At 33.7% G+C, this 27,334-nt stretch overlaps 2 protein-coding genes across 7 annotated transcripts in view; one reads left to right on the top strand and one right to left on the bottom strand.

Annotated features, from left to right (window-relative positions):
* Arl13b (ARF like GTPase 13B) overlaps positions 1–27,334 on the bottom strand; it is a 72,220-nt gene that overhangs the window by 25,008 nt on the left and 19,878 nt on the right. For 3 of the 4 annotated variants that reach the window (XM_021238817.2, XM_004857923.4, XM_087214087.1), the window contains one exon: positions 23,055–23,304. The exons of the other annotated variant lie outside the window; for it this stretch is intronic. In XM_021238817.2, the coding sequence (XP_021094476.1) occupies positions 23,055–23,304 (250 nt within the window). The remainder of the gene's footprint in view (positions 1–23,054; positions 23,305–27,334) is intronic. 4 annotated transcript variants of the gene reach the window in all.
* On the top strand, positions 1,767–27,319 carry Stx19 (syntaxin 19). 3 transcript variants are annotated; one of them, XM_087214107.1, is made up of 3 exons: positions 1,796–2,053; positions 7,017–7,114; positions 11,809–27,319. In XM_087214107.1, exon 3 carries the CDS (start codon positions 11,822–11,824, stop codon positions 12,704–12,706), a length of 885 nt encoding a protein of 294 aa, XP_087070233.1. In that variant the 5' UTR covers positions 1,796–2,053; positions 7,017–7,114; positions 11,809–11,821; the 3' UTR covers positions 12,707–27,319. The 3 variants fall into 3 exon arrangements, with proteins under 3 accessions (XP_004857978.1, XP_087070233.1, XP_004857979.1); XM_004857921.3 differs by lacking the exon at positions 7,017–7,114 and having other exon boundaries at positions 1,767–2,053; XM_004857922.3 differs by lacking the exon at positions 7,017–7,114 and having other exon boundaries at positions 11,812–27,319.

Below are 27,334 nucleotides of genomic sequence, written 5' to 3'. Positions count from 1 at the left end.
CAGAGCACACAGTTAGAAATAGGTTTGTTTCATTTTTTAAAGCTAAAACATGAGTTCTTATTTATTTCAAATCAAATATTACTAAGTTTTTATTTACCTTCTTAGACTTCATTGGTATCTCTCTTCATGTATGCTGACAAGTATAGTTTTAATAACACTGCCCTTAACCATTTGCTCTATCTTGTTATGTTTCAACTGAATATCAATATTATTACTAAAATATGACTTATTAAATGAAGAAAAGATCTGTTAGTGCTTTTTTAAAAAAAGATATATCACATTAGAGATGTACCAAATACTGAGATTTTAAATTATTTGAAGAGTTGCAGGTGTAGCTCAGTGGTAGGGTGCCTACTGAGTATGCACAGACCCTAGGTTCAATCCCTAGCAACACGCACACACACAAACACACACACACTGAATAAATAAATAAAATAAATTACTTGAAATAACCCTTCTCTGGGCATTTAGGTCACCAGCTACATATATAGCTAGATTCATTTGTCTCAAGGTCCTTTTGCTTTTTCAAAAGATAGTGTGTATTTTAAAATTTAATTTTTAAAATATTTACATGGTTCCAAATTCAAAACTATAAAACCAAGGTATAATGGGAAAGAATCATTGTCCATCTCTTTCCCTTCTCCTCTAATTCCTCCCCTTCTATAGGTAATTATTTTAATTAGTTTTTATTTCATCTTTATATTCTTTATTTTAGAAAATATTAAAACAAGCATGTGGGAGAAATAGTATTTTGAGTAAGTGTATGGGAGAAGTAGTACTTCCATATAAGGAAAGCCTCAATTTGGACATTATAGACTTCACTGGGAGTAACTGGTATGTACCTGTATGTATAATAACTAGTGTACTGTATAAACTTCTTTTGCAGCATGTATTTTCTAATGAAAGAGAAACTCTGGAAGAGGACAAAAAAATCTTCTTCATTATGCTGTACAATTGTAAAATATTCTACTGTATAGCTATCCTATCGTTTATTAAGCCACTTCTGTACTGCAAGACTTTTGTGTTTCTACTGTTTTGCTTTTACTTAAGAGCGCTGTGAAAAATAGATGTGTGGAATCATTTCTTATTTGGGGAACAGATTCCAGGCAGTATAGCTTCTAAATCAAAAAATAATTTCAAATGTTATTTTGTCAGCCATTATAACAATGTTCCTTCTCTTGCCCTCAAACAATAATCTAGGTAGAAAAAAAGGGACAGGTTAAGAAACTGAGTAGTATGAGAGAAATCTTCACAAGTAACTTTTTATAAATACTCCTGAAAAATTAATTTTGAACTGTTACATTGGTATAATAAACAGTTTAATACTGCTGTACAACTTTAGTTATTCTATACTGAAAACTACATAAGAAACTTATTTTAAAGTAAAAATGGCAGTATATTAAGAAAAGTAGGGTGGAAGGTTAAAGACATGAGCTGTTTTCTGGCTGTTCTACTTCTGAAATTCTATGATTTTTAAGAGCTGGGTCTTTGTAGGATTTCCTAAAATAGGGTAGAATTCAATCATCTTAAAGTAAATGGAGCAAAAGCCTTTACACCAAGCTTCTTTCCACCACAATTGATTCCTATTCTGTACTTTTAGCAGGTTTCGATATCTAAAGAAAAGAAAATAACCTTTATTTAAATACAAACTTTTTGTTGTATTATTCCACAGGTAATATATGGCTAGATTTATATTTATATGTGCAGCACAGCCTATGTGGGCAGTTTAACAAGGACTTCCTGTTACTGAACTAGCTCCAATGAAAATCTTCCTTTAATCTGAAGAATAGGCGTTTAACTGGTAGAACCAGATTCTCCAGGTGTTCTCATTTATATTAACAGCAAAAGCATAACTTTATCTCCAACTTATTTGACTTCATTATTTGGCTTTCAATTAACTATATGAGAACCATACAGAAACTAGGCTGTGACCTATAAGACAGACATTTAAATAATTTGATCAAACATTACAGTAGATGATACTCAGATTTCGTCTCAGAGGCAGGACTCTAACACGGCAGTGGAAAAACAACGTAAGGAACAAGACAGAAAGGTAAATAAACTACTCTTTTTCTACTTCTTAATGTGAGACATTCATAGACAAAATCTGGTTATATTGTGACATTTAAATATAGCTCAACAGAAAGTTAAATTTACCTATTTTCCTCAGACTTGGACATGCCACAGATGGCTACCCTGTTTATACATAATACTGATAAACTGAACAGGACATAGGCACAAAACTCTTAATCAACTTTAGAAGAAATAATTTTTTAAGTTCTTTAAAAAGTGATTTCTCATTTTGGAAATATTAGGAAGTCAGGTTACACCTAAAGTGCACATATATGTATAACCTTTAAAGTTGAGATAATTTCATACAGTTTTAATTAATTTCTATTGCTGTTTCCCAGAATGTTCTAAAACTAATTTGAAGAAATTAGAAAATAATTTTATTGTAAAATTACTAACATGAATTATCAAAGTACTCCATCCCCTTTTTAATGTTTCAGCTAGTATATTGAAAGTACTTAAATTATAAAATTTAATATAAAATTTTTAAACTATTAAATCAGTATAATGTTTAAGTCAGTGTCATTTAAATGCAACCTACAATACATCAGATACTTTCTATCTTATAATTACTACCATGTTAGAATTTAATAAATATGCCATTTGAAGTGCAACTAATACTGACATTGAGATATTTTAGCGGTAGACTTGAAAGATGGCCATGTAACACCTAGAATATTCTATCTTTAAGGCTATTCACTTTTAAATTTAATATAAAAAATTATGTACAAGGTACCTGAATCAGATAAATGAAAGTGTAAAAAGTATATTGAGTCATAATAAAAATGATTTTATTATTATTAAATTAAGCAAGTTAATATAATAATTTACACTAAAAATAGGACAAAAAGTATTTAAAGACTATACAAGAACCATGCCAGGTAATTAAAACATAGATAACATATGCAAAGTGCAATAATTGTTAGTCTATTTTTAAAAAGCACTATTTTGCTCTTGTTTAAGTAGCCAGAGAAGTCAATATTTCAATAAGTTCCATTGCTTTAACCCTGAACTTGAGAAATGTTGCAAGTTGTCCTTAAATGCAAAAGTAAAAGATATTTCATGTTTGGCTTAAAATTGGCTATATTTTTTGAAATAACTTATGTAAGCAATACAGCAAGTGTAGAAAGAAATTGCTTACTTTAAATAAATCTGTAAGCATATTAAGTACATATTCCACAGCACAATTCTTAAAGCACTAGGTAAGTTTCATTTGTTTTTGTATCTAGGAATGTACTTTCTGTAACAGGGAGGAGAAAGTTTTAGAGTCATTCAAGTTTACTTTTCTACTTCCTAGAACAAAGTGTCGAAGTTGATTACTCTGTCCCAATTACTGTTCTTTATTTTTTTCAAATATTATGTTTAAAATAAAAAATATAATCCAGTGTACAGAGTAAAATTCAAGACTGTATAGCCATTATTACGCTAATATGCTGAAAGATGATTCATTTTCATGTAAAACATTTCCACCTTTGAAATAAATTTAAAGTATAGGAAATATTGCATAAAATAGTGATCTCACCAATTTCACCTAAGGAATTGAATGATTTCACAACTATAAGCTGCATATTTATGCCTATATGAACTCTGTCCCTCCCAACTTTTAAATTCTAACATTCTTGAATGGTTCACTTTGCCTAATCTTTCAATCTTTGAAGATATAAGATCAATTAAACTAGAAATAATTGTGCCTATAGTTATAGCTCTGAAATTCTTAGAAAATACAATTTAAATATAGCATGTAAGGGTGCCCAAATACCTACATTAAGTCTGTTTTTACATCACAGGAACATTCTGAATTATGCGAACTCTACAAAGATAATCAACTATGACTTAATCAAGATGCAGAGATGTAGAAATGTTTCCTTGGATATAACCTGAAGTAAAAAAAAGGACAAATTTTCACCCTATTTCATTAAAATTTAAAGAAAGGGAGACTTTCAGATAGCAGATATGAAAATGGAACATACTCAGCCAAAATGAAGAGTAGAAATTAAAGCTAAACTATACTGATAAAACAAAACTGAAAAGAAAAGGTAAAATATATGAGTTTCCAGATTAAAAAGAGCCACTAAATATTAAGCCAAAAAAAAATTAAGAAAAAGAAAAAAGACTTACCCCAAGTCACATTACTGTGAAATTTTGGAACACCAGGAATAAAGAGGAATGGCCAAACATTTCATGAAAAGGGAATATAAAAACAGATCTCGGACCAGGGATTTAGCTCAGTGGTTTCATCACCTGCTGGGCAAGTGCAAGGACCCGAGTTCGATCCCAGATACCACCCCCAAAAAAACAACAACAACGAAAAAAACAGATCTTATACAAAATATTAGGAAGCAGATAGAATATTTCTCAAGAGCAATAAAGGCAGAAGATAACATAGTAAAACTTTCAAACTTTTATGGGAATATACTTTCCAAGCAAGAATTATATTCCCAGGAAATATATTGGTCAGGTGTAAAGAGAGAATAAAAACATTTCAGAAATGCAGGTTATATTCATATTTTGAAAGGAAGCTATGGTATATTGCTAAATAAAGGGGATGAACCAAAAATGATGAGGAACCAGGGTCTGAAAGAGATACTATAAAGGGAGAGAGGGGCTCTTAACACCATCAAGTCACATTACAGGGTTCTATGAAAGATGCATCAGGGCCAGGGATTTAGCGCAGTGGTTCCAGCACCTGCCTCGCAAGCGCAAGGTCCCGAGTTTGATCCTCGGTACCAAAAAAAAAAAAAAAGATGCATCAAAAGATGATCTAATAAAACGAAATTTAAAATATCAGCTATATTTAAATATATAGGAAGACATTTTCTGTTTGGTTAGTTTTAGAATGATTTAGTGATCTGTGTGGTGTTTCATGTATTTACTTTGCGAAAAATCACCAAACTGCCCATTTATCTTCTGAGTATTTTCTGTGTATGTATATAAAAGAGCAAATAACAAGTTTTCATAAAACAAAACACACATTTTCCATTTCCTTCATTGAAAAGACCTAAAAACAATGGAAAAATTACTTGATAAAGAAATTATAACCATAATACTTTACTTTATGTAAATAATATTTGGGTAGCCATAATAATGTAAGCATAAAATACTACCTATTATCTGACTATATTAAGAGGCGAAAAGTGAAAGAATAAGAGAAATTTAAATCCACATCTTTTATAGTAGAGATGCAATACAGTATATAAAAGTGAAGAAGCAGAACCCACACAAGCAAATTATCTAGACATAGGAAACTTAATGGCAAGAGGGAATGGGAAAAAAGAGGCGGCATATACCATGTACAGGTACAAATTTCCTATGATGAATGTTATTATTATGTATGCCTAAAATGTACCAATAAATGTTTTGCTAAAAAAAATAAATAAATTAAAAACCAGCAACCTACAGCTGAGGGGCTGAAAATGACTACCTTGAGAAAGGGGAACTGGAAATGGGATTATGGAAGAGTAGTCAGGGGTCAGATATATATCTTTCTAAGTTTGAAATGATTTGACTTCTTAAACTATGTCTATGTACTAATTAAGAACAAAATAAAAATCATTTTTGATAAAGCTAATAAAAGGTGAGTGTAATATAAACACTTAAACACTTTGGGAAAGAATCTATTTTCAACATCAATACGGTAATAGCAGAAAAAGCACATACATAGGGATGTGACAACACTAAGCCAAATAAAGAATAGTAGGAAGCTATTAGAAATAAATCACTAAGCTAACTGACATTAACATCAAATTCCTTCTCACTGGAATTGAGAAGACTACTTTCACAGAGCTGCCACATGAGAGGTTTCTACAATTACTTCCCCATGTTGTACGAGCACAAACATTATTTATTTAATAAAATACTGAAAAACAGAAGAGTATGATGGTGGTCCCAGCTTTATATAATATGTTACATGAAATTTACATGTTTTATAATGGATATAGCATTGGTCTAGAAGCTTGGAAGTTTGTATTCTTAGAACAGTACTACTATTAACATGTTCACCATAACTGCGCAAAACACTGACCATTTCTGCTTCTCAGTCTTCACATTAAAAAAAATGAGAAAAATGATTATCCTCCAAGGATTTCTTCTGTAATCAAATTAGAAAGGTCACCAGGTCAGGGTCTCCTCTCCTTTGTGGAACAGGGGAGGACTTTACCTCACTGACAGATACTTTCAGTTGGTTGAGGACTTCTAAAGGAAAGTGGCACAGATCGTTTCAAGGCTGTAGCATTTTAATGCAGAAGAGAGGCTCTCTCTAGTGTGCTCTCTCCCTGCTGTGGTGACTACCACATTCAGAAAAGTAGAGTTTAGGTTTCCAAGTGACCAAGACTGAGAGCAGTGCCCCTATAAATTCATTATGGATATGAAATATGAGCAAGAAAGGTTGCACTCCTAAGCAGCAAGAAAGGTTGCACTCCTAAGCAGCCAAGATTTGGGAAATGGTTATTCTAACGTCACAGTCAAGCATATCTGGACTGTTAACATAAAATTAGGTAGAATTTTTCACAAACTAAATATTTAAAATTCATTAAGAATTACTATATTACATTATTTTATAAAGTTAAAAAATCTTTTCAAATTTAACTTAAAATTTGAAATTTTATATTCAGAATGTTAATCACAATTAACTAGATAGTTAATTGTGATATGTGATTACATACAACTTATATGTAATTTATAAATTTAATTTGCTTAGTATAGTTTAAAAAGAAAAATAATACAAAAATGAGAATAGCAAACCTGAACTTTCAATTGGTTGTTTGAGCACTGAAATCCAGATAAAAATCAATTTGTTTTCATTTTAGTGGAGGCTGTGAATAATAGTGAGCTTGCATTCTATTACATACATTCCCTTTATTTGGCTTATTTCCTACTTGCATGGAAAAGGCTAAGAAATCCATTTCCTTTTTTTTTTGCTCCAAGGAATATTTTTTATTTTATTACAGAACAAAGGCTTATGCTAAAGAGCTAAAATTTCCGTAGGAGGAAGGAGTGGAATGAAGTAGATCTGTGTTTTCCTAGGTCAGGTAACACTGGATATCAGGTAACCTTCTGCATCTGTATTTCTTCACCTGGAAAGTCATTTGGTCAATCATTACCCTTCCAACAGAATTTTGTGGATACTCAGTGAGAAATACTACTTTTAATTATATTTTCATGATAGTTATAATGGTGATTTTTTAATTTCGTGATTATTAATAGAGATTCGTCTTACTGTAATTTCTAGAAATGGTGGCTGGAAACGTAGAGTTTTGGATCAGCAGACAATGACATTCATGATACAACCAATTTAATTATTGAAATAAGCAAATATGAAGTGAACAACTAAACCAAGTGTTTTGATGGCTTCAAAACAAAATAGGCACAAACTCTGTGGAATGAGAATTAAGATGAGAGGAAGTGAGAGAAGCCTTGTGTCAACGTGAATGAATGTTGAATGTGGAGTTAAGGACTGTAGGCTGCTCTACCGCATGAGGCAGGTATTGGCGTTTGCTCAGAGAACCTCTGGGGACACTCAAATTCCATGGGAAAAGGGACATGGTAACCTAAACGACAAATAGATTTTAGGCAAAATAAATAACACAGCTTGATTGCTTTACTTAGCTGAGTGGTGAGTTCAATGTAGGGCATACTTCACACTTCTTTCTTTTTTAAAAAACTTTTTGTCCTTAGGTTTTTCGTTTTTTGTCCTTAGTTGTTGTTGTTTTCACACTTCTTTCTTTTTGTTTTCATTAAGTTTATTGGTACATTTTAGGTATACAATACAGTTACATTCATCATAGGGATCTTGTACCTTTACATGATGTATCTTGTTTCTTATTTTTTCCCCATTAACCTACCCTCCCTTCACCCCCTCCAAAAAACACCTACTATATGGATCAGTGACTATGTCTTATATTTATCTACTTTCCTAACACCCAACACTGGCAGTAATATCCATATTACCTTTCTGATATTCTTTCTTGACTAATCTTCCTTTTTATGAAATTTCTGAGTTTAATATCATACTATTTTTTTTTCTGCTTGGATCTGAGAAAACTATTAGCTTCAGTTACTTCTATTCCTAAGTGAGAGAAATTATTCCTTGCAAGTAAAGTGGAATATACAGAATAAAGTGAGGAGCAAGCAGAATTCTTTTCCAGGTTAGAAGTCTATGAGTTGCATACATTTAATTGCTTAATTTTTCTTTTTCACTATTATTTTAAAAAATTAGTGGGAAAATAAAAGATTGCATGGTATTTGAGTGACATATCTTAAATATTTAAAAAGTAAATAGCCTAAGTGCATTATAGACAAGAATAGCTTACTCTTAAATGTTTCTAACCAGTACTTAGTATGCTCAGCAATGTAACTAAATAGGAAATGTTTCTGAGTATACTTTTAACATCTATGAAAAGCTCTTTCAGTTAAAAACAAATTTCAAGGTCTTATCCCTTGTGATTCATCTTCTTTCCCAACCACTTAACTGAAGTAATTTCCTCTTTTCTGAATTCACCCTATACAACTTCTCTGTAGCTTCGGACAACACTGAAAAGGGCTTTACTGCATAGTAACAAATTGAGTCTCAAGCCATATGGCCAGCACTTGAATTCCAATTCTACCACAAGCTGACACCTTGGTCAATCTACTTAAACTCAGATCTTAATTTCATTAGTAAATACTGCACTTAGTTCTCACAGGAAAATACCACACATTTTGAACAGTACCCAGCTCATATTAAGAGCTCAAGTAAATAAACAATGCAACGTCAGAGCTCAATAAATATGAGAGTGATCAAGGTTGCTGGGAATACCAGAATGAACAAAGCTCCAATGGGGCTTTTATTTGGGGGAGAAAATAAACAATAAATTAAGATAAGTAAATTACACAGTCTGTTAAATAGTGAAAAGTACAGAGAAGGGTCAGAAATTTGAGAAGGTTGTTACAGTTCTATATGGGGTGACCAAGATAGTCTTACTAAGAGGGTGACACTTCAGCAAGAAGTGAAGAAGTTGAATGATAAGTCATATGTGGAGAAAAGCATTTCAAAGAGAGAAAATTGCAAATTTCAATATCCTAAGGCTGGATAGTGCCTAGAGTTTGTGTGAGAAACATCAAGAACAGTGAGGCTGAAGCATAGAGAGGCAGGCAGTTGGAAGTGGTGAAGTCAAAGAGGTAGGAAAGTGGTCATGTAGAACATTGTAGGCTCTGGTTTTTCCTCTGTGAAGTAACACCCAAGGAAGATTTTAGGCACAGTAACGACATGATCCATCTTCGATTTTAACTCTGAATTCTGTGTTATGGAAGGATCAAGAGGGTGGAGTGTACAAAATAAGAAATAAGGAGAGCACTTAAGAAAATGTTACAGTAATAAAAGAGGGAAATAATGATGACTTGGGCCAGGGAGATGAGAAGAGGAGGTTGGATCAAAAAATACCATGCAACAGAGGTTGACAAGATTTGCTATTAGCTTAGATATGAAGTGCTATCTAGTTTGGAAATGATATGAGGGGGAAAAGTCAAAAACTACTCCCAACATTTTTGGTCTGACTCACTCAAAAAATCGAGCAGCCATTTACTGAGATGGGGCAGGCTAGAGGCTCAAGAGAAGGTCACATGCTCAATTTAGGTGTAGACATTCAAGAGGAACTGTCAAGTAGCAGGTGCTGTAAAGCAGTCTATACTGGAGATCCGAATTTGAGTAGTGAGCTAATACATAATATTTCATGCCATGAGATTAAAAACTCTAACCAAAAATCTAATAAAAACTTAGAGACTGGAAACATTCCAAAATTCAGAGGTAAGAAAGAAGAGAACCCAGGTGGGAAAGAGCCAAAGAGGTAAAAGGAAAACCGAGAGAAACACTTTTCTACTATGTTAAAATCTGGGTTAAAATCTGATAGATTAAAACCATCAAGTCCTATTTTTTTATCTCCAAAAATATATCCTGATCATTCTCATTTATTCTATCTCCATTTTATCACCCAAGTCTCTCCTGTGAACTGTTTTTCCCAAATTGGGAAACAGTTTTTTATACAGCAAGCTACAGTATCTTTTAAAAACAAATCATGTCAGGCCAAGGATTTAGCTCAGTGGCACCATGCCTGCCCTGCAAGGGCAAGGTTCAGAGTTTGATCCCAGGTACCGAAAAAAAAAAAAATCACGCCGAGGGCTGGGGATTTAGCTCAGTGGCTCCATGCCTACCTTGCATGCAAGCTCAAGGTCCTGAGTTCAATCCCCAGTACTGAAAAAAAAAACCATGCCAATACCCTATGTATACTTTGTCTTCTGTCAAACCTAGAATAAAAATCTAAACTCTTGATTTGGCTCACAAGCCCATTGTGATCTGGTCCCTACCCACCTTTCTGACTTCATTCTTTTGATGTTACCCTTTTTGTTATTTTTACCTACACAGGCATTAATTTTGTTTTGAAAACATATTGGTCTCATTTCATTGCCTTGACTTCCAATCTCCTATACCCATAATATACTCCCTTGCCTCTTCTCAATATTTAGGTATCACAGCTCAAATATCTACTTAGACCTTTTCTGATTGTTTTATCAAGAACTAAAAATTCTCATTTATCTCTTTAATTCTATATTGTTCATTTCCCTGCAGAATGAAAATTCCTCAAGGACAGATGTTCTTGAATGTATACTGCAGATTTAAAACTTTGCACAGAGTAGATGTCAATAATTATTTAACAAAATGCCAGTCCTTTAAAACCAAAGGATTAGTATCAGGAGACTGGTTTAACTTTTATCCCAATACAGAGATCTTTTCTATAACATCCTTGGCTGGGTCATCTTTCAAGACCATCTTAAACATCTCTATTGACGCAGCTGATCACCTCATGAAGCATTTACTTCATCTTGGGACAGCTCTTCTGCCTTGAAAAGTCTTCTTTATACTGAATCAAACCTCTATGTAATTATCACCTACTGTGCTCTGCAGTTATGCCAAATAAATCTAATTCCATTTGTATATATAGATATTTATATTCTAGAATATTGTTGCATATATTCCTTACATCTTATTTTTCCAGAGCAAAGATTTTTCATTTCTTTCAATGATTCACCATTTGATAAGGTTTTCCAATCTCATTTTTTCCATCCTAGTTTGGAAATTCTTAATTTATGAATTTCTATCTCAAAGCATGCTTAGAACTTAATGTAGTCCCACCCAAATATACTCTGAGTACAGCACACATCTTTCTAAGTCTATTTAGACATTATATTATACTGTTACTTGTAAAAGCATAACTACCCTGATAGCTATAAAAAGTTACTATTAAAATATCCAATACTTTTGTAGACTCTATTATGAACCCAAGAGTATTACATTGTCTAGAAGCAAAGATATTTTCAAACAATTCATTGAAATATTTTATATCTGTTAAATGTGTTATTACTTTTAATATTGTTTTCAATGCTATTGCAACCTTTGAATCCTAACTGTTCGCTTCAACATACTAAAGATTGCTCCAAATTCCAAATTTGATTAACATGTTTTTTGTAACAACATCCAAAATCTAAATCATTGTTAAAAGCGTTTGTACGAACATATCAAATACTGAGTCCCACAGCACAACATTAGAGACATTTTTCTTTGATACTAGTATTATATGTAGTCCAGTGAGCTATTTATGCTCCCATACAGCTCCTTCTTCAAAAATGAAATATCTAAATCAAACTAACTAGTACACATGAAAAATACCAACTTTCTCTTAGTTCAATGTGATATTTTTTACTTCTTAGCAGGAAAGGGAAGATGAAAGACCGACTTCAAGAACTCAAGCAGACAACAAAGGAAATTGAACTCTCTAGAGACAGTCATGTGTTTACTACAGAAACAGAGGAACAAGGGGCGTTTGAGCAACAAGCTATTATTTATGAAAGAGAACCTGTGGCCGAGAGACACCTACATGAGATCCAAAAACTACAGGAGACTATTAACAGTTTCACAGATGATGTCCAAAAATTTGGACAGCAACAGAAAAGTCTGGTGGCTTCAATGAGAAGGTTTAGTCTACTTAAGAGAGAGTCTAGCACTACAAAGGAGATAAAAACCCAAGCAGAACACATTAACAGAAATTTGGGTGAGTTAGTTAAAGAGGTTAAAAAGTCAGAGCTTGAAAATGGACCATTCTCAGTGGTGACAAGGATACTTAAATCTCAGCATGCTGCGATGGTCCATCATTTTCAGCAAACCATGTTTATGTATAATGACACAATAGCGGCAAAGCAAGACAAGTGCAAGACATTTATTTTCCGTCAGCTTGAAGTTGCTGGAAAACAGGTACCTGAAGAAGAAGTAAATGATATGCTTTTTCAAGGAAAATGGGAAGTTTTTAATGAGAGCTTACTTACAGAAATAAATATCACAAAAACACAACTCTCAGAAATTGAACAGAGACATAAAGAACTTGTCAATTTGGAGAACCAAATAAAGGACTTAAGGGATCTTTTTATTCAGATATCTCTTTTAGTAGAGGAACAAGGAGAGAGCCTCAATAATATTGAAATGATAGTGAACAGTACAAAAGATTATGTTAATAATACTAAAGAGAAATTTGGACTAGCTGTAAAATACAAAAGAAGAAATCCATGCAGGGCACTGTGTTGTTGGTGTTGTCCATGCTGTAGCTCAAAATAAGCTATTTTAGAAACTTCTCCAGCTTTAGAGTGAAGGAGATCTCACATTTCAGTGTCTTATATTGTGCTTTTTCATTTTATGGATGCATTCACACACATTTTATCAGTTAAGTCATTAAGTTCTCCTTTAACTATTATCAACTTGAATTGCAGAAACTTCTGAAGTCAGGGACATTAGACAAATCTGTATTTAAAGTAAAAACAATATGCCTATCTTCAATTTACAGCCTATTAAAAATGAGATGAGGGCCTCAGATGTCGTTCAGAGGCACAGCACCTGCCTGGCGTGCACAAGGCCCTGAGTTTGATTTCTGGTACCAAAAAAGAAAAGTGAAAAAAAAAATAGGATGAAATGATCTTGAGTTTCTGATCAGGTTTTAAATTTTGTTACACATTTCTTGAACTTTCAATGCTTTAAAAAGATGAAAATTCAATTAAGTGCTTACTACTTAAGAACTCCATTTCTTTCACTTCAGAATATTTTGATCGATAAGAATTATATAAAACAAGACCTCTAAGGATGCTACAATAAAACAAAATCAACCCAAAATACACATTAAGTCTTTCATTCTCCAGTAGGTAAGTTAACTTAGTAATTAGCATATCCCGGGAAAACTCAACTATATACCTGCGAATCTAACTGGTAACTTGTAGCTGAATTAAGTTGAAGGCCTAAGAATCAACTAAGGCATTGTTTTCTTGAACTCCGAGCCATACAGGACACTGTAATAGATCAATGAACTCGGCAGATAAAAATACAAAGTAATTATGATTTTGAATGTACTGACATCATATTATAATAACTTCAGGCACTATACTATGGGCTAAGGATATAGTTGAATCTATATTCTGGTGGAGAAGGCAGATAATTAATGTTAAGTTACAGACAGAGACTTAAAATAATGGTGATGACATGATACAGAGGCTGCCAGGATGGCTTCATTATGGTGGGAGTCAATGAAGGTCTTTCTAAAAGGTAGTATTTAAGTAAAGATCTATATAATAAATACACATGAGGCTTTATTCCAGCCATAAGAAGCAAACAGTACAGAGACCACAAGAAGGGTACGACTTACTTCACTAAAGAAAAGTGACAATATAGTAGGGCATGATTGGTAAAACAAACAAACAGTGAGGAAAAGATGAGGTTATGAGAAACCAGCAAGGGCCAGATGTAAAGCTTCATAAGATGTGAAAAAAAGCCTGATGTTTATACCAAGTGTAATCAGCACAAGGCTGTCAAACTGTTTTGCCTGAGAGTTAATATGATAGCATTTATGTTTGAGAAAGATCATTCTATGAAGAGTGGGTTGGAATGAATTTGGAGTAGAGGACATGCATGTAGGCAAGGAAAATAATTAGAAGGGTAACGTAGTAGTCTAACAAGAAGTAACTAAGGCCAGAATTAGGATGGTAGTAGGGGTGGTAATTCCAGGTCATAGAAACTGCACATACCCAATTGATATTTGACCACAGGCAGCCTGATTTCTAGAATCACCTCTTAACAGCTATGTACTATATAGTAGTATTAGAAAAATTAAACATGTGATTAAGAGGTAAAATCTGCAAGATGTTCATTGCATGATGATGCTATTAGAAAAGAAAAGACAGAGATGAAGAAAAGACAATTGGCAGTGAGAAGGAAATTCTATTTTGGTCAAGAAAATCTGAAATAACAATATCTAAGTGGAAGTTTCTTCAATCAGCTATTTTAGTAGGAATGCTTAGATTAAGTCGGGACTGGAAATATAAATTTGGGTCATTTGAGTAAAGAAATGGTATGTAAAGTAAGGCAACTATAGAATGAAGTAATCTAAAAAGTATGTGAATGGAAGAGATTTGAAGTCTGGCTGGGTGTCGTGGCTCATACTTGTAATCCCAGCATTTGGGAGGCTGGGGCAGGAAGATTGCAATGAGTTCAAGGCTATCCTGGACTACTAGTGAGTTTGAGTTCAAGGCCAGCCTAGAATATACATCAAGTCCCTATCTCAAAAAACAAAAACAAAAGCACAGCAAAAAACCTGAAGTCAGAAAGGGACCTGGGATATTATAAATTTAATAAAAGAGGCTAAGTGAAATAGTCAATAAAGCAGAAGAAAAACTAAAGAAGAATGCAGTAGTACAAAAGAATACTCTAAAGAAGAAAAAAAATAGAGGAAAGAGTTATCATTGGGTTAAAAATGAGCAACAAAGTGACAACAGATTTGGCAGCATGGAGATAATATTTGACTTGAACAAAAGCAGTTTCACAGAACTGTAGGAATGAAAGCATACATACAGAATGTTGAGGAAAGAATTACACAAGTAATGGCAATTCTTTCTAGAAGTCTGAAGAAAGCATTATAAAAAGGAATCAACAGCTGGAAAGAGACATGGAGCTAAAGGATTACTTAATGCTTAAAGAAACCTGACAGCAAATTTTGCTGGTGGCAGTGATTCAGAGAACCTCCTAATATAAGAAAGGGAAGAGATAGTATGCAAAAGCACAAAGAGTTACGATGTGCAATGCAAATGGTGAAGCTGGCTTTGGGTAGGAGCAGAAATGCATCTTGCATATTGCAAGGAGGAAAGGCACAGTTTAGGAGTAAAATCAGATAGTTGAACAAATATGGTGGAGAAAAAATGGAAGAATATTTCTGTGATAGTTTCTAGTACTTCCTTAAAGTAGAAATGTGTCTTCAGGACTTTAATGTGAGGTCAGCCAGTGCAATAATTTAGCTGCTTGCCTGCTGGCATGGGATGTGTAGAGAACAGGTGTAATCAATGTAGTGACTTTTCCATACCTTGGAGGACATGTGATAAGGAAGCTTGGAGTACTAGAAAAGGATTGAGTTTATATACGTTACATGTATGGGTATGTCTATGGGTATATGCATTATAATATAATGTTGACTTATAAAATATAAAGAAATTGAAGTGCTTTCTACTCTGACAATTTATCAAGACTTACTAGGGGAAAAGATGTTTCACATACCTCAGCTTCAAATGGTAACAGAACTTTACAAAAAGGTAATTTAAAACACAGGACAAACTCCACAGCTAACTCAGTAATGATAGCTATTATCTCTTTTCCTTTTAAAATTTATTCAGAGCTTCAGTGGTGCTTATTATTGTTCCTAAATTGTTCATCATGAAAACCGAGAACATTAAACATTATTTAATATTCATTAATATAATTAATATAATCAATATTAATATAACCCAGATAGATTTGAAAAATAGTTCCTTTAGCATGTTTTATCTTCACATAGTGCTTTTAAATGAAGACAACACACAGATTCACTGCCGAGCAATGTAGCATACACTATTTCATTACTATGTTTTTAAACTAATTACTGTAATCTGAACCTAGGCAACAGACACAATAATATTTAACTATGAATATTTTGTATACAGTATTTTATTTCCATATTTAATAGGTACTACAAGTAAAGCAGTAAGATTTTCTTAATATAACAATCTGAAAAAGAAAAGAGTCTCTTGAAAGAGTGAAAGGTACAATAAATATTAAAAATCTACTGGTTCTGTACCTATGAGATCATAAAAATTGTTTATGAGCATTACAGCTCATATTCATAATTACTAAATTATACTATTTTCTCTATTCACAAGCATTATGTAAACTAAGGTCACTTTGAAACCAGCCCTTCTATCTCATCTCCAGTTGGACACAGCATACCATTAACAATAATAATACACAAATCCACCATCACATTTACAGTAAACTAGTAAGACACTGCACTACTGCTTTAAATGTATTATTTTTAATTATATAACCACACAGGTATAAAAACTCTTATTTACAACTGGCCATATAAAGCTCAGAAAGAATAAGTAACCACCCAAGGCTTGTCTGACCCCAAAACTCACATTTTCTTCTACCCTAGGAGTTCTTAATTTTTTCTGTGTATTAGAAGGATCTGAAGAACTTGTGAAAAACAAACACAACATACCCTTGGCCTCACTCTCAAAAATTTTGAAGCTCTGGGTAGATCCAGATGTTAAGTAGTCCATGGTCATCTCACTACTGATCATCACTGTCGAACAAGTTTGTTGTTGCTTTTGTTGTTTTGTTGTTTGGTTATGAAACAGACTGTGGTGAGGAGTTGGAGAGCGAGGCAGGGTATAATTATATTAATGAATATTAAAAAGTGTTTAAGCTTCCAATGCTTAAATTTGTCGAGCTACAGAGTCAACCAGATGAAATTCTTTACTATAAATGAAAGCTGCTGCAAGTGTAGCTGAATGCTCCACTTTAAGGGACTAAAGGAAATGTTTAGTAAGAATGTCTGGAGGTGAGTCAACACTATAAATAAATGAGATCAAGGAAGATGACAACTTGTAAGGTTGCAATGAATGAAGACAAATCTTAAGTTAATGGGCCCTATAAATTTTTCCAAGGGTGAAAGTGGTAAATTAGGAGACTAAAAACTGTAAGAATCAACTGATTATATGACATAGGTAGATACTCAAGGGTCTCCAGCATTCTTAAAATGACCTAGATTGTCCTACTTATTATTTAAAGGTCTAACAATAAAAGTACATTGAACTCAGTTTCTAATGACAGCATTAGAATAATGTACAAGCTCGTTAATTTTCCTTGGGCACTTAAATAAAGAATATAATTAAAAAAACTTGCAAACTGACATTTTCCTATTACACTATCTAGAAATAAGGTGAGTCAATAAGCATATAAAGGTTGAAGACAAAATTCCATACTGAAAAAGTAATAATGAAAGCCTGGTTGTTTCTCCTCTCATGGAAACTCGCTTCAACTGGAATAAATTTTTTTTGGAATTTAGAATTAAGGAAAGAAAAATGCACATACACTCAGAATTGTGTATGATTTTAGAGAGTCCCAAGGGCCATTAATAATATAAAGCACTCTTTTTTAATTACCTATGAATTAAACTGCCCCATGCATGGTGGAATGGAGCAGAGCTTAACTATGATGAACTACTCCATCTGGTGGAAGAAATTTTAAGGCAGCTTTAAACATTCAAGTTGCTTTTAGCCAAATTTACTGTGAGAATCTGGAACAAAAAACAACAGAACAAAGATGAAAAATTTGCAGTTTGGCCAGAAAGGAGGCACATGCAATGGTGCTCTAAAATTCTTTGCCACAATGTACTAAGGAAAGCCTTCAGTCCTGTTTTCAATAAAGTCTTCTTTTCATCTGAAACTTCATCAGCATAACCTATACTTTCTACATTTTTATTACCATTCTGATCTTCTGACCCCATCCCCAAGAATCACCCATTAACGTCCTAGGCTTTGTCTAGTCCACTACTCCAAACATTTCCCACATTGCAGACCAATTCCACACTTTTTCCACATTGGTAGGTACAGTCATAGGAGTGACCCCCATTTTTAAGTGCCAATTTTCTGTGTTAGCTTTCTATTACTCTAACAAATATATGAGAAAATCAACTTACAAAGAGAAAAGATTTATTTTATTTCAGCTCATCATTTCAAAGATTCAAATCCTTCAAGTGTTTGGCCCTGTTGGTTTTATACCGGTGACGGGGCAGCATATCATGGTGGGAGCATTTAACAAAGCAGGCCTGAGAAGCACAAAAGAAAGAGGAAGAGGAAGACCCTATAGTCCTACTATTCTCTTGAAGGGAATGTTCTCAATCACCTGAAGACCTCTCATTAGGCCCCTTCCTTAAAGGTTCTACCTTCTCCCAAGAGCGCCATGCTGGGGACGTCTTTACCATATGGCCCTTTGGGGATATTAAGAATCCAAGCCACAGCAGTAACATAATCTATATTTTAGTTAATAAGAGTAGATGCTAAAGTTTGTGTCTATAATTGATAAGAGAGAAAAAGGGTTATTTTTTGGTAAACAGGTTAACATAATTACAGCAAAAAAATGTTTGCATGACATTATTTTTACTCTCTTTAGAAGGAATGAAAATAATTTTTACCTTTTCATTGAAAATTTGTTATTGGAATATATTTAATTGCCCACAGTCTGATTTCTATTACTATATACAGCTGAAGACAAACATAGAACCATATTTTGCAACTACTTTTACTGCAGAAAAAGCATTTAGCTATTGAGTTCAAAGAAATAAAATAACTTGCCAGAGTTGAAAGAAAATTCACTGTTAATCTTAAAATCAACTTTTCAGAGCCTTAATCCTCTAAGTCAATGATTTTCAAACTTTTCATCATTCTGAGCTAATAACACTCAATAATCAAATAATGCTATGATTTTGACTTTTCCAGAAAAACCTCAAATCTGTGATATCACATGTAATTTGACCAAGGCAACATTCGCAACCAGTCATGCTGTTGGGCTGGTGTACATAAGCAAGAAAATACAGAGACCCTACATTAAAGTGCCCACCTGGAACTAAACCCAGTGCAGTCTTTCAAACCAATACCCTAGGACACATTGCTAGAATAAAGTCCTTTAATCTAAAAGACATTCTATAAAATGGATATAAGCAACTGATCCACCAGATACATAAATATCAATATAGGGACACAAGAAGACTGGAAAAAAGAAAAGGTAACATGACACCTCTATTAGAACACAGTAACTATCTAGCAATAGAGCTCAAAGAAAAAGATCAACTAATTGCCTGCAAAAGAATTCAAAATAACAAGTTTTGGGAAAATTAAGTAGACAGAAAAAAAAAAAGACAATTAAATGAAATTAGGAAAACAATTCATGATATCAATGACCAGCAAAGAGAATTTTTTTGTTAGTTTGTTTTTCGAGAAAGGGCCTCACCATGTAGCCCAGGCTGGCCTTGAACTGACAATCCTCCTGCCTCAACCTCTGAGTGCTGGGATTAAAAGCTTGTGACACCACACCAGGCTTAGATAGAGATGATATAAAACAAAAACAAAACAAAACAAAAATCCACAAATACTGGAGCACAAGAATTAAGTAAATTAAATTAAAAATACAGTCAAGAACCTCAACAGCAGAAGAGGTCAGGCAGAAGAAAACACTTCTGAGCTCCAAGGCAGGTCTTTTGAAATAACTCAGTCAGACCAAAACAAACAAACAACCCATAAAAAATGACATGTCCACAGAATACGAGACAAAAGCCTTACTATGATTTCAATAGAAGTTTTAAATGAAAGCTTTCAATAAAATTCAATGTCACTTCATTAAAAAAAACTCAAAAAACTACATGTACTGAAGAAATGTACCTCAACACAAAAAAGGCTATGTACAATAAACCTCTCCCTAATATCACACTGAGTGGGAAAAGCTGAAATCACTTCCTCTAAGATCTGGAAAAAGACAAGAATGCCCATTTTCATTGCTCTTATTCCATATACTATTGGGAGTTTTAGCTAAAAGAATAAGGCAAGAAGAAGAAATAAAGGACATTCAAATGAAAAAGGAAAAGATTAAATTATCCTTCTTTATATATAACATGATCTTACATGTAGAAATACTTAAAGATCCCATCAAATCAAAAACAACAGGATAAACAAATTCAGTAAAGTTCTAGGATACAAAATCGACATAAGGTCAGCAGCTTTTTTGTACTGCATAGACAGATAGATAGATAGATAGGCAAACAAGCAAGCAAGCTGAGAAAAATCAAGAAAGCATTCCCATTCAGAGAGCCTCCCTCCAAAAGAAAACCTAGTAACAAATTTAACCAAGGAAGTGATTGATTTCTAAAGTGAAAATTATAAAACAATGACGAGAGAAACTGAAGACACAAAACTATCCAGTATTTGTGAACTGAAAGATTTAACACTGTTAAAATGTCCATAGTACTCAAAATAATCTATAGATATAATGCAGTCCTTCAAAAACCAATGACATTCTTCACAAAAATAGGAGAAAAAAAACACACTCTTAAAATTTTTATGGAACCAAAAAGATCCCAAATAGCCAAAGCAATCCTGACCAAAAATAACAAAGATAGAAGCATTACACACCCGACTTCAAAATATACTTCAAAAGTTTTTTTTCCCAAAACAGTATGGTACTGGCATAAAAACTGACACAAAGAAAACCTGAACAGAATAGAGAACCCAGAAATAAACCAACATATTTATAACCACCTGATTTTCAACAAAGGTAGCAAGAACATATATCAAAGAAAGAAAAGTCTCTTCCATATGTAGAAGAAAGAAACTAGACCCTTCTCACCATATACAAAAATCAATGCAAAATGGATCAGAGATTTAAATGTACATCTCAAACAATGAAACCACTGGAAGAAAACAGAGGAAACACTTCAGGACATTTTTGTGGGCAAGGATTTTTTGGATATGATCTCAAAGGAAAAGACGTCAAAAGCAAAAAAATGACAAATGGTGATTATATCAAACTTAAAAGCTGCTATATAGCAAAGGAAATCATCAAGTGACATATATGCCAGTTACTCTGATCTAATCATTACGCAATGTATGCATGTATTGAAATGTCACACCATGACTCGTAAACATGTATAATTACTATATGTTCATTAAAATTAAAATACACTTAGAAAACTTCCTTGAAAAAATTAGTCAAATGGCAAAACATCCTATATTTCCTAAACATATTATAATATCAACAATAAATTCTGATGTCTTTGTGAGTTCTCATCGACTATAAAATTATTTTGGTAAATCAATACCCATAGTCGTGTTTGTTTTTACTACTCAAGAAACTCAGCAGCTAAGAGAGATGACAGAACTGAAAGCATATATTTTGCTGACAGTTATTTGATTACTCAGTAATCACTGTGGTTACTTAACAATTGCATGCTGTTTCTCTGGGGCTTTTCCACAGATATCTACATGACCAACTCCCTCACTTCAAAGTGTCATCTTCTCACTGAAGCCTACAATTATTATCTTAATTATGAGAGCACTATATTCTTGGCATCACCCCACCATTTGCTTCCTAATCTCCATTTATGTGATACACTGTTTTCAATACACTCATCACAATATATGACATGATTTATTACTTATATTTATTGTGTACTTTTCTACCTAGAATGTAAGCTCCAGAAGTCATACATAGATTTTTGTTGTTTTTATTCCCAAACATATACCCTCACCAGAATAATGCTTGGCACACAGTAGATGCTCAAAAAATATGTGTTGAATTTATATATGCATGCATGAATAAATGCACAAAAGAATAATGAAAGAATAAATTAAAGACTCTTTGCTTAAAATGCAAACACAATTATTTTATAAATGACCAACCGTCATTAGTGTTTGGTCCTTTAGAAATTACTGATTCTGCTTAACCACTTGTAGAGACTAATCTAGCCTGTGGTGTCAACAAAGTTCACTTTTCATATATATCTCTACTGAGGTTAAGTTTAGATTCAATAAAGGTGAGAATTGATAATATAAATCAAGTAACTTCTCCCCTGAGTTAAATGTACAAAAATTTCAAAGAATAAACTTTATCAATAAATGATGTGATAATGTTCTGACTTTTGTAATTGAAGCTCTCAAACTGTTGCATTTAAAAATCTTCAGTTACTACTGAAGACCACTGAGAATCTATACTTAAAATTTTTCATCTAACTGCATAAGTTAATTTTTAAAAAGCGTGTTGTTATGAATCACAAGAATGAGGATGAAGAGACAAGATGGCAAAGGGAAATATTCAATTAACTTCAAGTTAAAGAACAATCTGAAGTAATTGCGTATTGTATCTCATAGTTACAGCACCATCTTGTGTTTACTATGCCTAAACGCTATGAATGCAAAAGTCCATTGACTTAAAAACTGCTTAGGCATCAGAACAAAATGATATAGATGATGTATGCAATATGAATTTGTAGGAGTTTATAGAGACTGAGAAATTAATGTGGCATTAGAAAAATAAACCACTTAAATAACTTTCAAACACAAATACTCCCCAAAAAAAGGACAACAGAAAAATGTTATTAAAAGAGGAGAAAAAATTTTAAAATATTCAAGAGCTCTGTTAATAGACTATTTCCAAAGGCAAAATTCACTAAAAAGTAAATCATCAAATAAAGCAGAGTTTATACTTAAATACCCAGGAGATCTAATTATAAGGTTTGTTTATAATAGATCCTCACCTCTTTTTTTTTTTTTTTTTTTCTAATTGGAACTGGGAATTGAACTTAGGACCTTGTGCTTGCCAGGCAGGCACTGCACACCGCTGAGGTACATCCCCAGCCTGACCCTCAACTCTTCATCCCTGCAGATAATATTATAAGCAGAACTCAGTGTATTAGTAACTCACAGCTAATTATATATATATATATTTTTTTTTTATTATACCACACCATAATTATTTTTACTTACTGAATATTTTGTAGCAGATAAATTACTTCACTGGCAAATGTCACTGACTTTAGGTTTACAGTAATACAAATGTTACTTACACCAATATAGGCTTTCCTGATATCCTAGGATGTCTTAGCACTTCTGACATTGTCTCTTTTGTCTCTTCCATTCTCTCTTCATCACTGGAATCCACAACAAATATTACCCCATATGACTCTGCATAGTAATTCTTCCAAATTCCCCGAATTCTTTTTCCACCTCCCAAGTCAAAGATGGTGACCTCAAATTTTCCTTGCTTAAGGTCAATTTTGGAAAATCCAACAGTGGGAGCTACATCTCCAGGATGCTCTGTTTCAAAGGACACAAAAGAAACAATCTTTAGACTTTAATAACATTAATTTAACTTTATAACTTAAATAACATAAAAATTGTTCTCCATTATGCTTTAGCACTAAGTGGGATATTTATCACTTGCTTATGCATCAGAAACTATATCCAAGCCTACTCATTTCAGTAGACATTAGAGATTAAAATATTCAACTAGAGTTTTCACTACATGCAAATAGAAATTTCTGTGTTAAAAAAATAGTATAATCCCAGCACCTAACACACAGTAGGTACTTAATAATAAATGAGTGAACTCTTGCCTTTAAGGCTATTTATCCTTCAACTTACAAACAATAAATGTTTCAGATCTTTAATACCATAGTCATCACCAGGGACTGTTACCACTTCTGCGGAATTATAAAGAAAATCATAAACATTTAAAGAAAAAAAGAGTTTAGAAGAATCAAAAAACTGGAGAACTAATAAAGAGTAAAACCACCCTCTAATAATTAGATAAATCAAAGCTAAAATTAGGAAAAAGAGAATTTCAAGGGCAGTTTGCAAAATGAATGAGTAGATTTCATTATTTCTATAGGAACACATTCTGGAAGTTCCAATAATTTATAAAGGAGAATGTGTTTCTATATATAACAAGACAAGGTACAGGATACACAGGATTATAACTGCCAAAAAGGGGTAATGACAGACACTGAGAGATTTTTAAAAGATCCCTGAAGAAGTTAGGCCTAAAATCTAGATAGGATTTAAACATGCATAAGTACAATTTAAGTAAGTGTGGTGGATTAACAAATGGTCAACTTGTAAAGCCCAGCTGAACTGAATCCGTGTGGTCTGGGCGTGGAGGATCCACCTGAAGATTGTTACCAACAGCCATAAAGGGAGAACTGGAAGGGAAGATCTTGATCTGTTGATTTGCTAGATGAAGCTTGCTGCGGATGGTTTTCCTGATGCAAACTAGGATGTTCTCATCGGAGGAGGAGCTCAGGGCCTCACTGTTAGGAATGGCTGCTGTTTTTGTCAGGGGAGCTCTGATCTTCACCGTGAGCATCACTTCCTGGCTCTAGTGTGGATCCCTCAGCTTGGTGGCACAAATCCTTCGTCTCACCAGCATAGATTTTCTGGTTTCCACCACTGGTCTTTGGGCATCCAGGTGCAGATCCTCAATACGGACAAGAATGAGACATTGGCGTGGGCTCTAGGCCACTGGCTGGACTCGAGGACATTGGCTTGGATTCTAGGTCTTCAACTGGACTTGTGTGGGGAAACTGCTGGCATCTAAGCCCTCAGTTGAATCCTTTGGGCTTCTAGTGTGTGGTTAATCTCTTATTTACTCCTTTGCATTTAAATCTTTGGGTAATTATCATAAAATAACCTTATAAGTTATGTGTTCTATATTTAATGTATTCCCTTGCCCAATCGTACTGACTACAACAGTAAGGTAAGTAAGTGGAAAAGTGAAAGAAGTAACAACAAATTAAACACTATGGCTGGGGCAAATCCTTAAGAGTGTGAACACGGACTGAAGCCAGACTGAAGAGGGTTCTGAAGACAGAGAATGGGGACCCACTGAAGGTATCTGGTAGACCAATCATACAAATAAAGTGATTAAAGTAGTACTTTATTAAGATTCATCTTGAAAAAGTCTTTAGGCTAACTGAAAGTGAGTGATAGCCACTTTCCACAGAGGGAAAGTGAAAATAAAAACAAAAGAATGGAAAAGAAAGAACTCCTGAAAGATTAATAAAACCTCATTGGTTATAGAAAAAAGTTCAAGCTCTGTATTTGTCTCTTCTCTTCTCCTCCCTAATTCACTAGAATCCACTATAAGTATTACTCCATATGAGTTTGTTTACCATTGCATGGTTAAAATAGTAGCCAACACACATGAGGCATTTACATTTTAACTGAACTAGGATGAGACAAAATTAAGCATTCCATTCCTCAGTTATACCAGTTCTAGGGCAAGTGCTCAAAAGTCACACGTGCTTAGTGGCCCACCCTACTGGACAGAGCCAATATAGACCATTCCCATCTAAGGCAATTCTGTTGATTGGTTCTGCCTAGCAAAACATATGCTACTACAAAGATAAATTGAAAGGCATAACAAAATCTGCATGTTCTGTGAAAAAGATTGGAAAGGACAGAGGGAGGGAATTCAAGAACAAGCAGGTAAAAAGGCAGGGTTGAGTTTTAGACTAGAAAGTCTCCAGAGATGTGGAATGTGAATAAAGTTTTAAAAGCTAAATAAGTCTAACAGAGGAGGAAGAACAACATTCTGGGCAGAGTGAGTAATATAAGCACAGATAAAATGTTAGCAATAATCCTAATAAACCAGTTAAGATTAAGAAAAAATTTTCTCAGTTGCATGGTTAGTAAAGTCAGGATTCAACACTAAGGCCTCGGATTTCAAAAGCCTCTACTACTGAAATCTAGGTCTTTAGGACTATGAAACTCAGGACATAGAATACTCTCTACTCCTGCCTCTAATTCTTCCTCAAGACTTGTGTTTCAAGATACACTAAATGCTTATGAGATAGACTAAATACTTCCTCCATAAATCCTTTTGATTCCTTCTTACTTTTAATATCACTTGTACCCTCTATCACAATACTCTACCTTCTAGATAATCTTTACAGTAGTCAACATTTTCTCAACAGATAGGACCATATCTTTGTATCTTTAGTACTTAGACCAAAGGACATAAGGCTCAATACTACATTACAACTTTTCTAACACAGCTGAAGCTGCCATACTTTCTTTTGCCCTTCCATGTATTTATCTATCCATCCTTGTAAGCATTTAAGGTACTACAGAAAAGGCATCATACAAGAACCAGGGACACAAAGCTATATGGTCCTTAATCTTGAGACCCTCAGTAAAGTCTATATCAAAATATAATATTTAGAAAGGCCAAGATAAAATGTAAATATATAGTCAACAAATACTGGGCATCTGTTACATGCTAAACCTGGTGCAAGGCTCAAGAAATACAAAAATCACTAAGATCATTTTTTTTTCTCTTACAGAATTTTTAGTCTATTGAGGAAAAATAAATAAGAAGACTTGTTACAGCCAATAGAACTAGAGCCCAAGACACACAAAGAAAAAATTTCACACTCGAAATAACAATAGTTTTCTACTAGGAAACACTATTGGATAGTCAGAGAGTCCTAGATTTTTTTTTCTCCAGGCACATGAATATTTAGAATAGACCACAACTCCCAGTCTCAGTGGCAGCTAATAGCCATGACAGGAGGTCCTAACTAGTAGTATGCTGTTAAATATTTAACAGAAGTATGGTGGGGGACTGATATATAGTACCTGCCAATTCCCATGATGTAAGTGCTCCAACTATTGTCACTTTTAAACTAATACCAAGTACTAGTGAGGTACCTGAATGCAGAGCTGGGGAAAGATATGTGCATCTGGGTCTTGCTACTTGATATGAACAAAATGAACAGGCAGGAGTGGGGTCTAGTCAATGCTAAGTGAATTAAAGTGATAGAACAGATTTTGATTCATGATCTCAAAGGAAAAGAGAATGGCCTCCCCTCAACCTTTACCTCTTGCCTCAAACACACACTGTGGACAGCTACCTCAGGCCACACAAGTAGATGAATACTCAGAACAGTAGAGCAGCCAGGATGAAGACCTAAGTCCCAACATCATGGATGGCCATGCTGGGCCTAGACAGCCTCTGTGTTGGTTGTTACCAGAGGAAAATAAACTGCACTTTATTGAACCACTATTGCTTTAGGTCTCTGTTTAATGAGATGAACCTAAGTTCAACTAATACAATCACTTAGGCAAGAAGAAGCATATATTGAAAATAGGAAAATGCATGACAGGGAAGGTACTTCTAGATTAAGAAGCTATTGTTAAACTAGGAATGGTGGTGGCACATGCCTGTGTCCCAGCACTCAAGAGTTAAAGGCAGGAGGGTCATGAGTTACAAGTCAACACTGGCAACTTAGTGAGATTTGTCTCCAGATTAAAAAAAAAAAAAAAAAAAAAAGATTGAGAATCTAGC

Source organism: Heterocephalus glaber, unplaced genomic scaffold (genome assembly GCF_053883595.1).
Source record: "Heterocephalus glaber isolate CG9 unplaced genomic scaffold, H.glaber_assembly_v1.0 deba00000122, whole genome shotgun sequence".
Taxonomy (NCBI): Eukaryota; Metazoa; Chordata; class Mammalia; order Rodentia; family Bathyergidae; genus Heterocephalus; species Heterocephalus glaber.
Note: the sequence above shows the minus strand (reverse complement) of the source record. Positions and strands in the feature narration are given on the sequence as shown.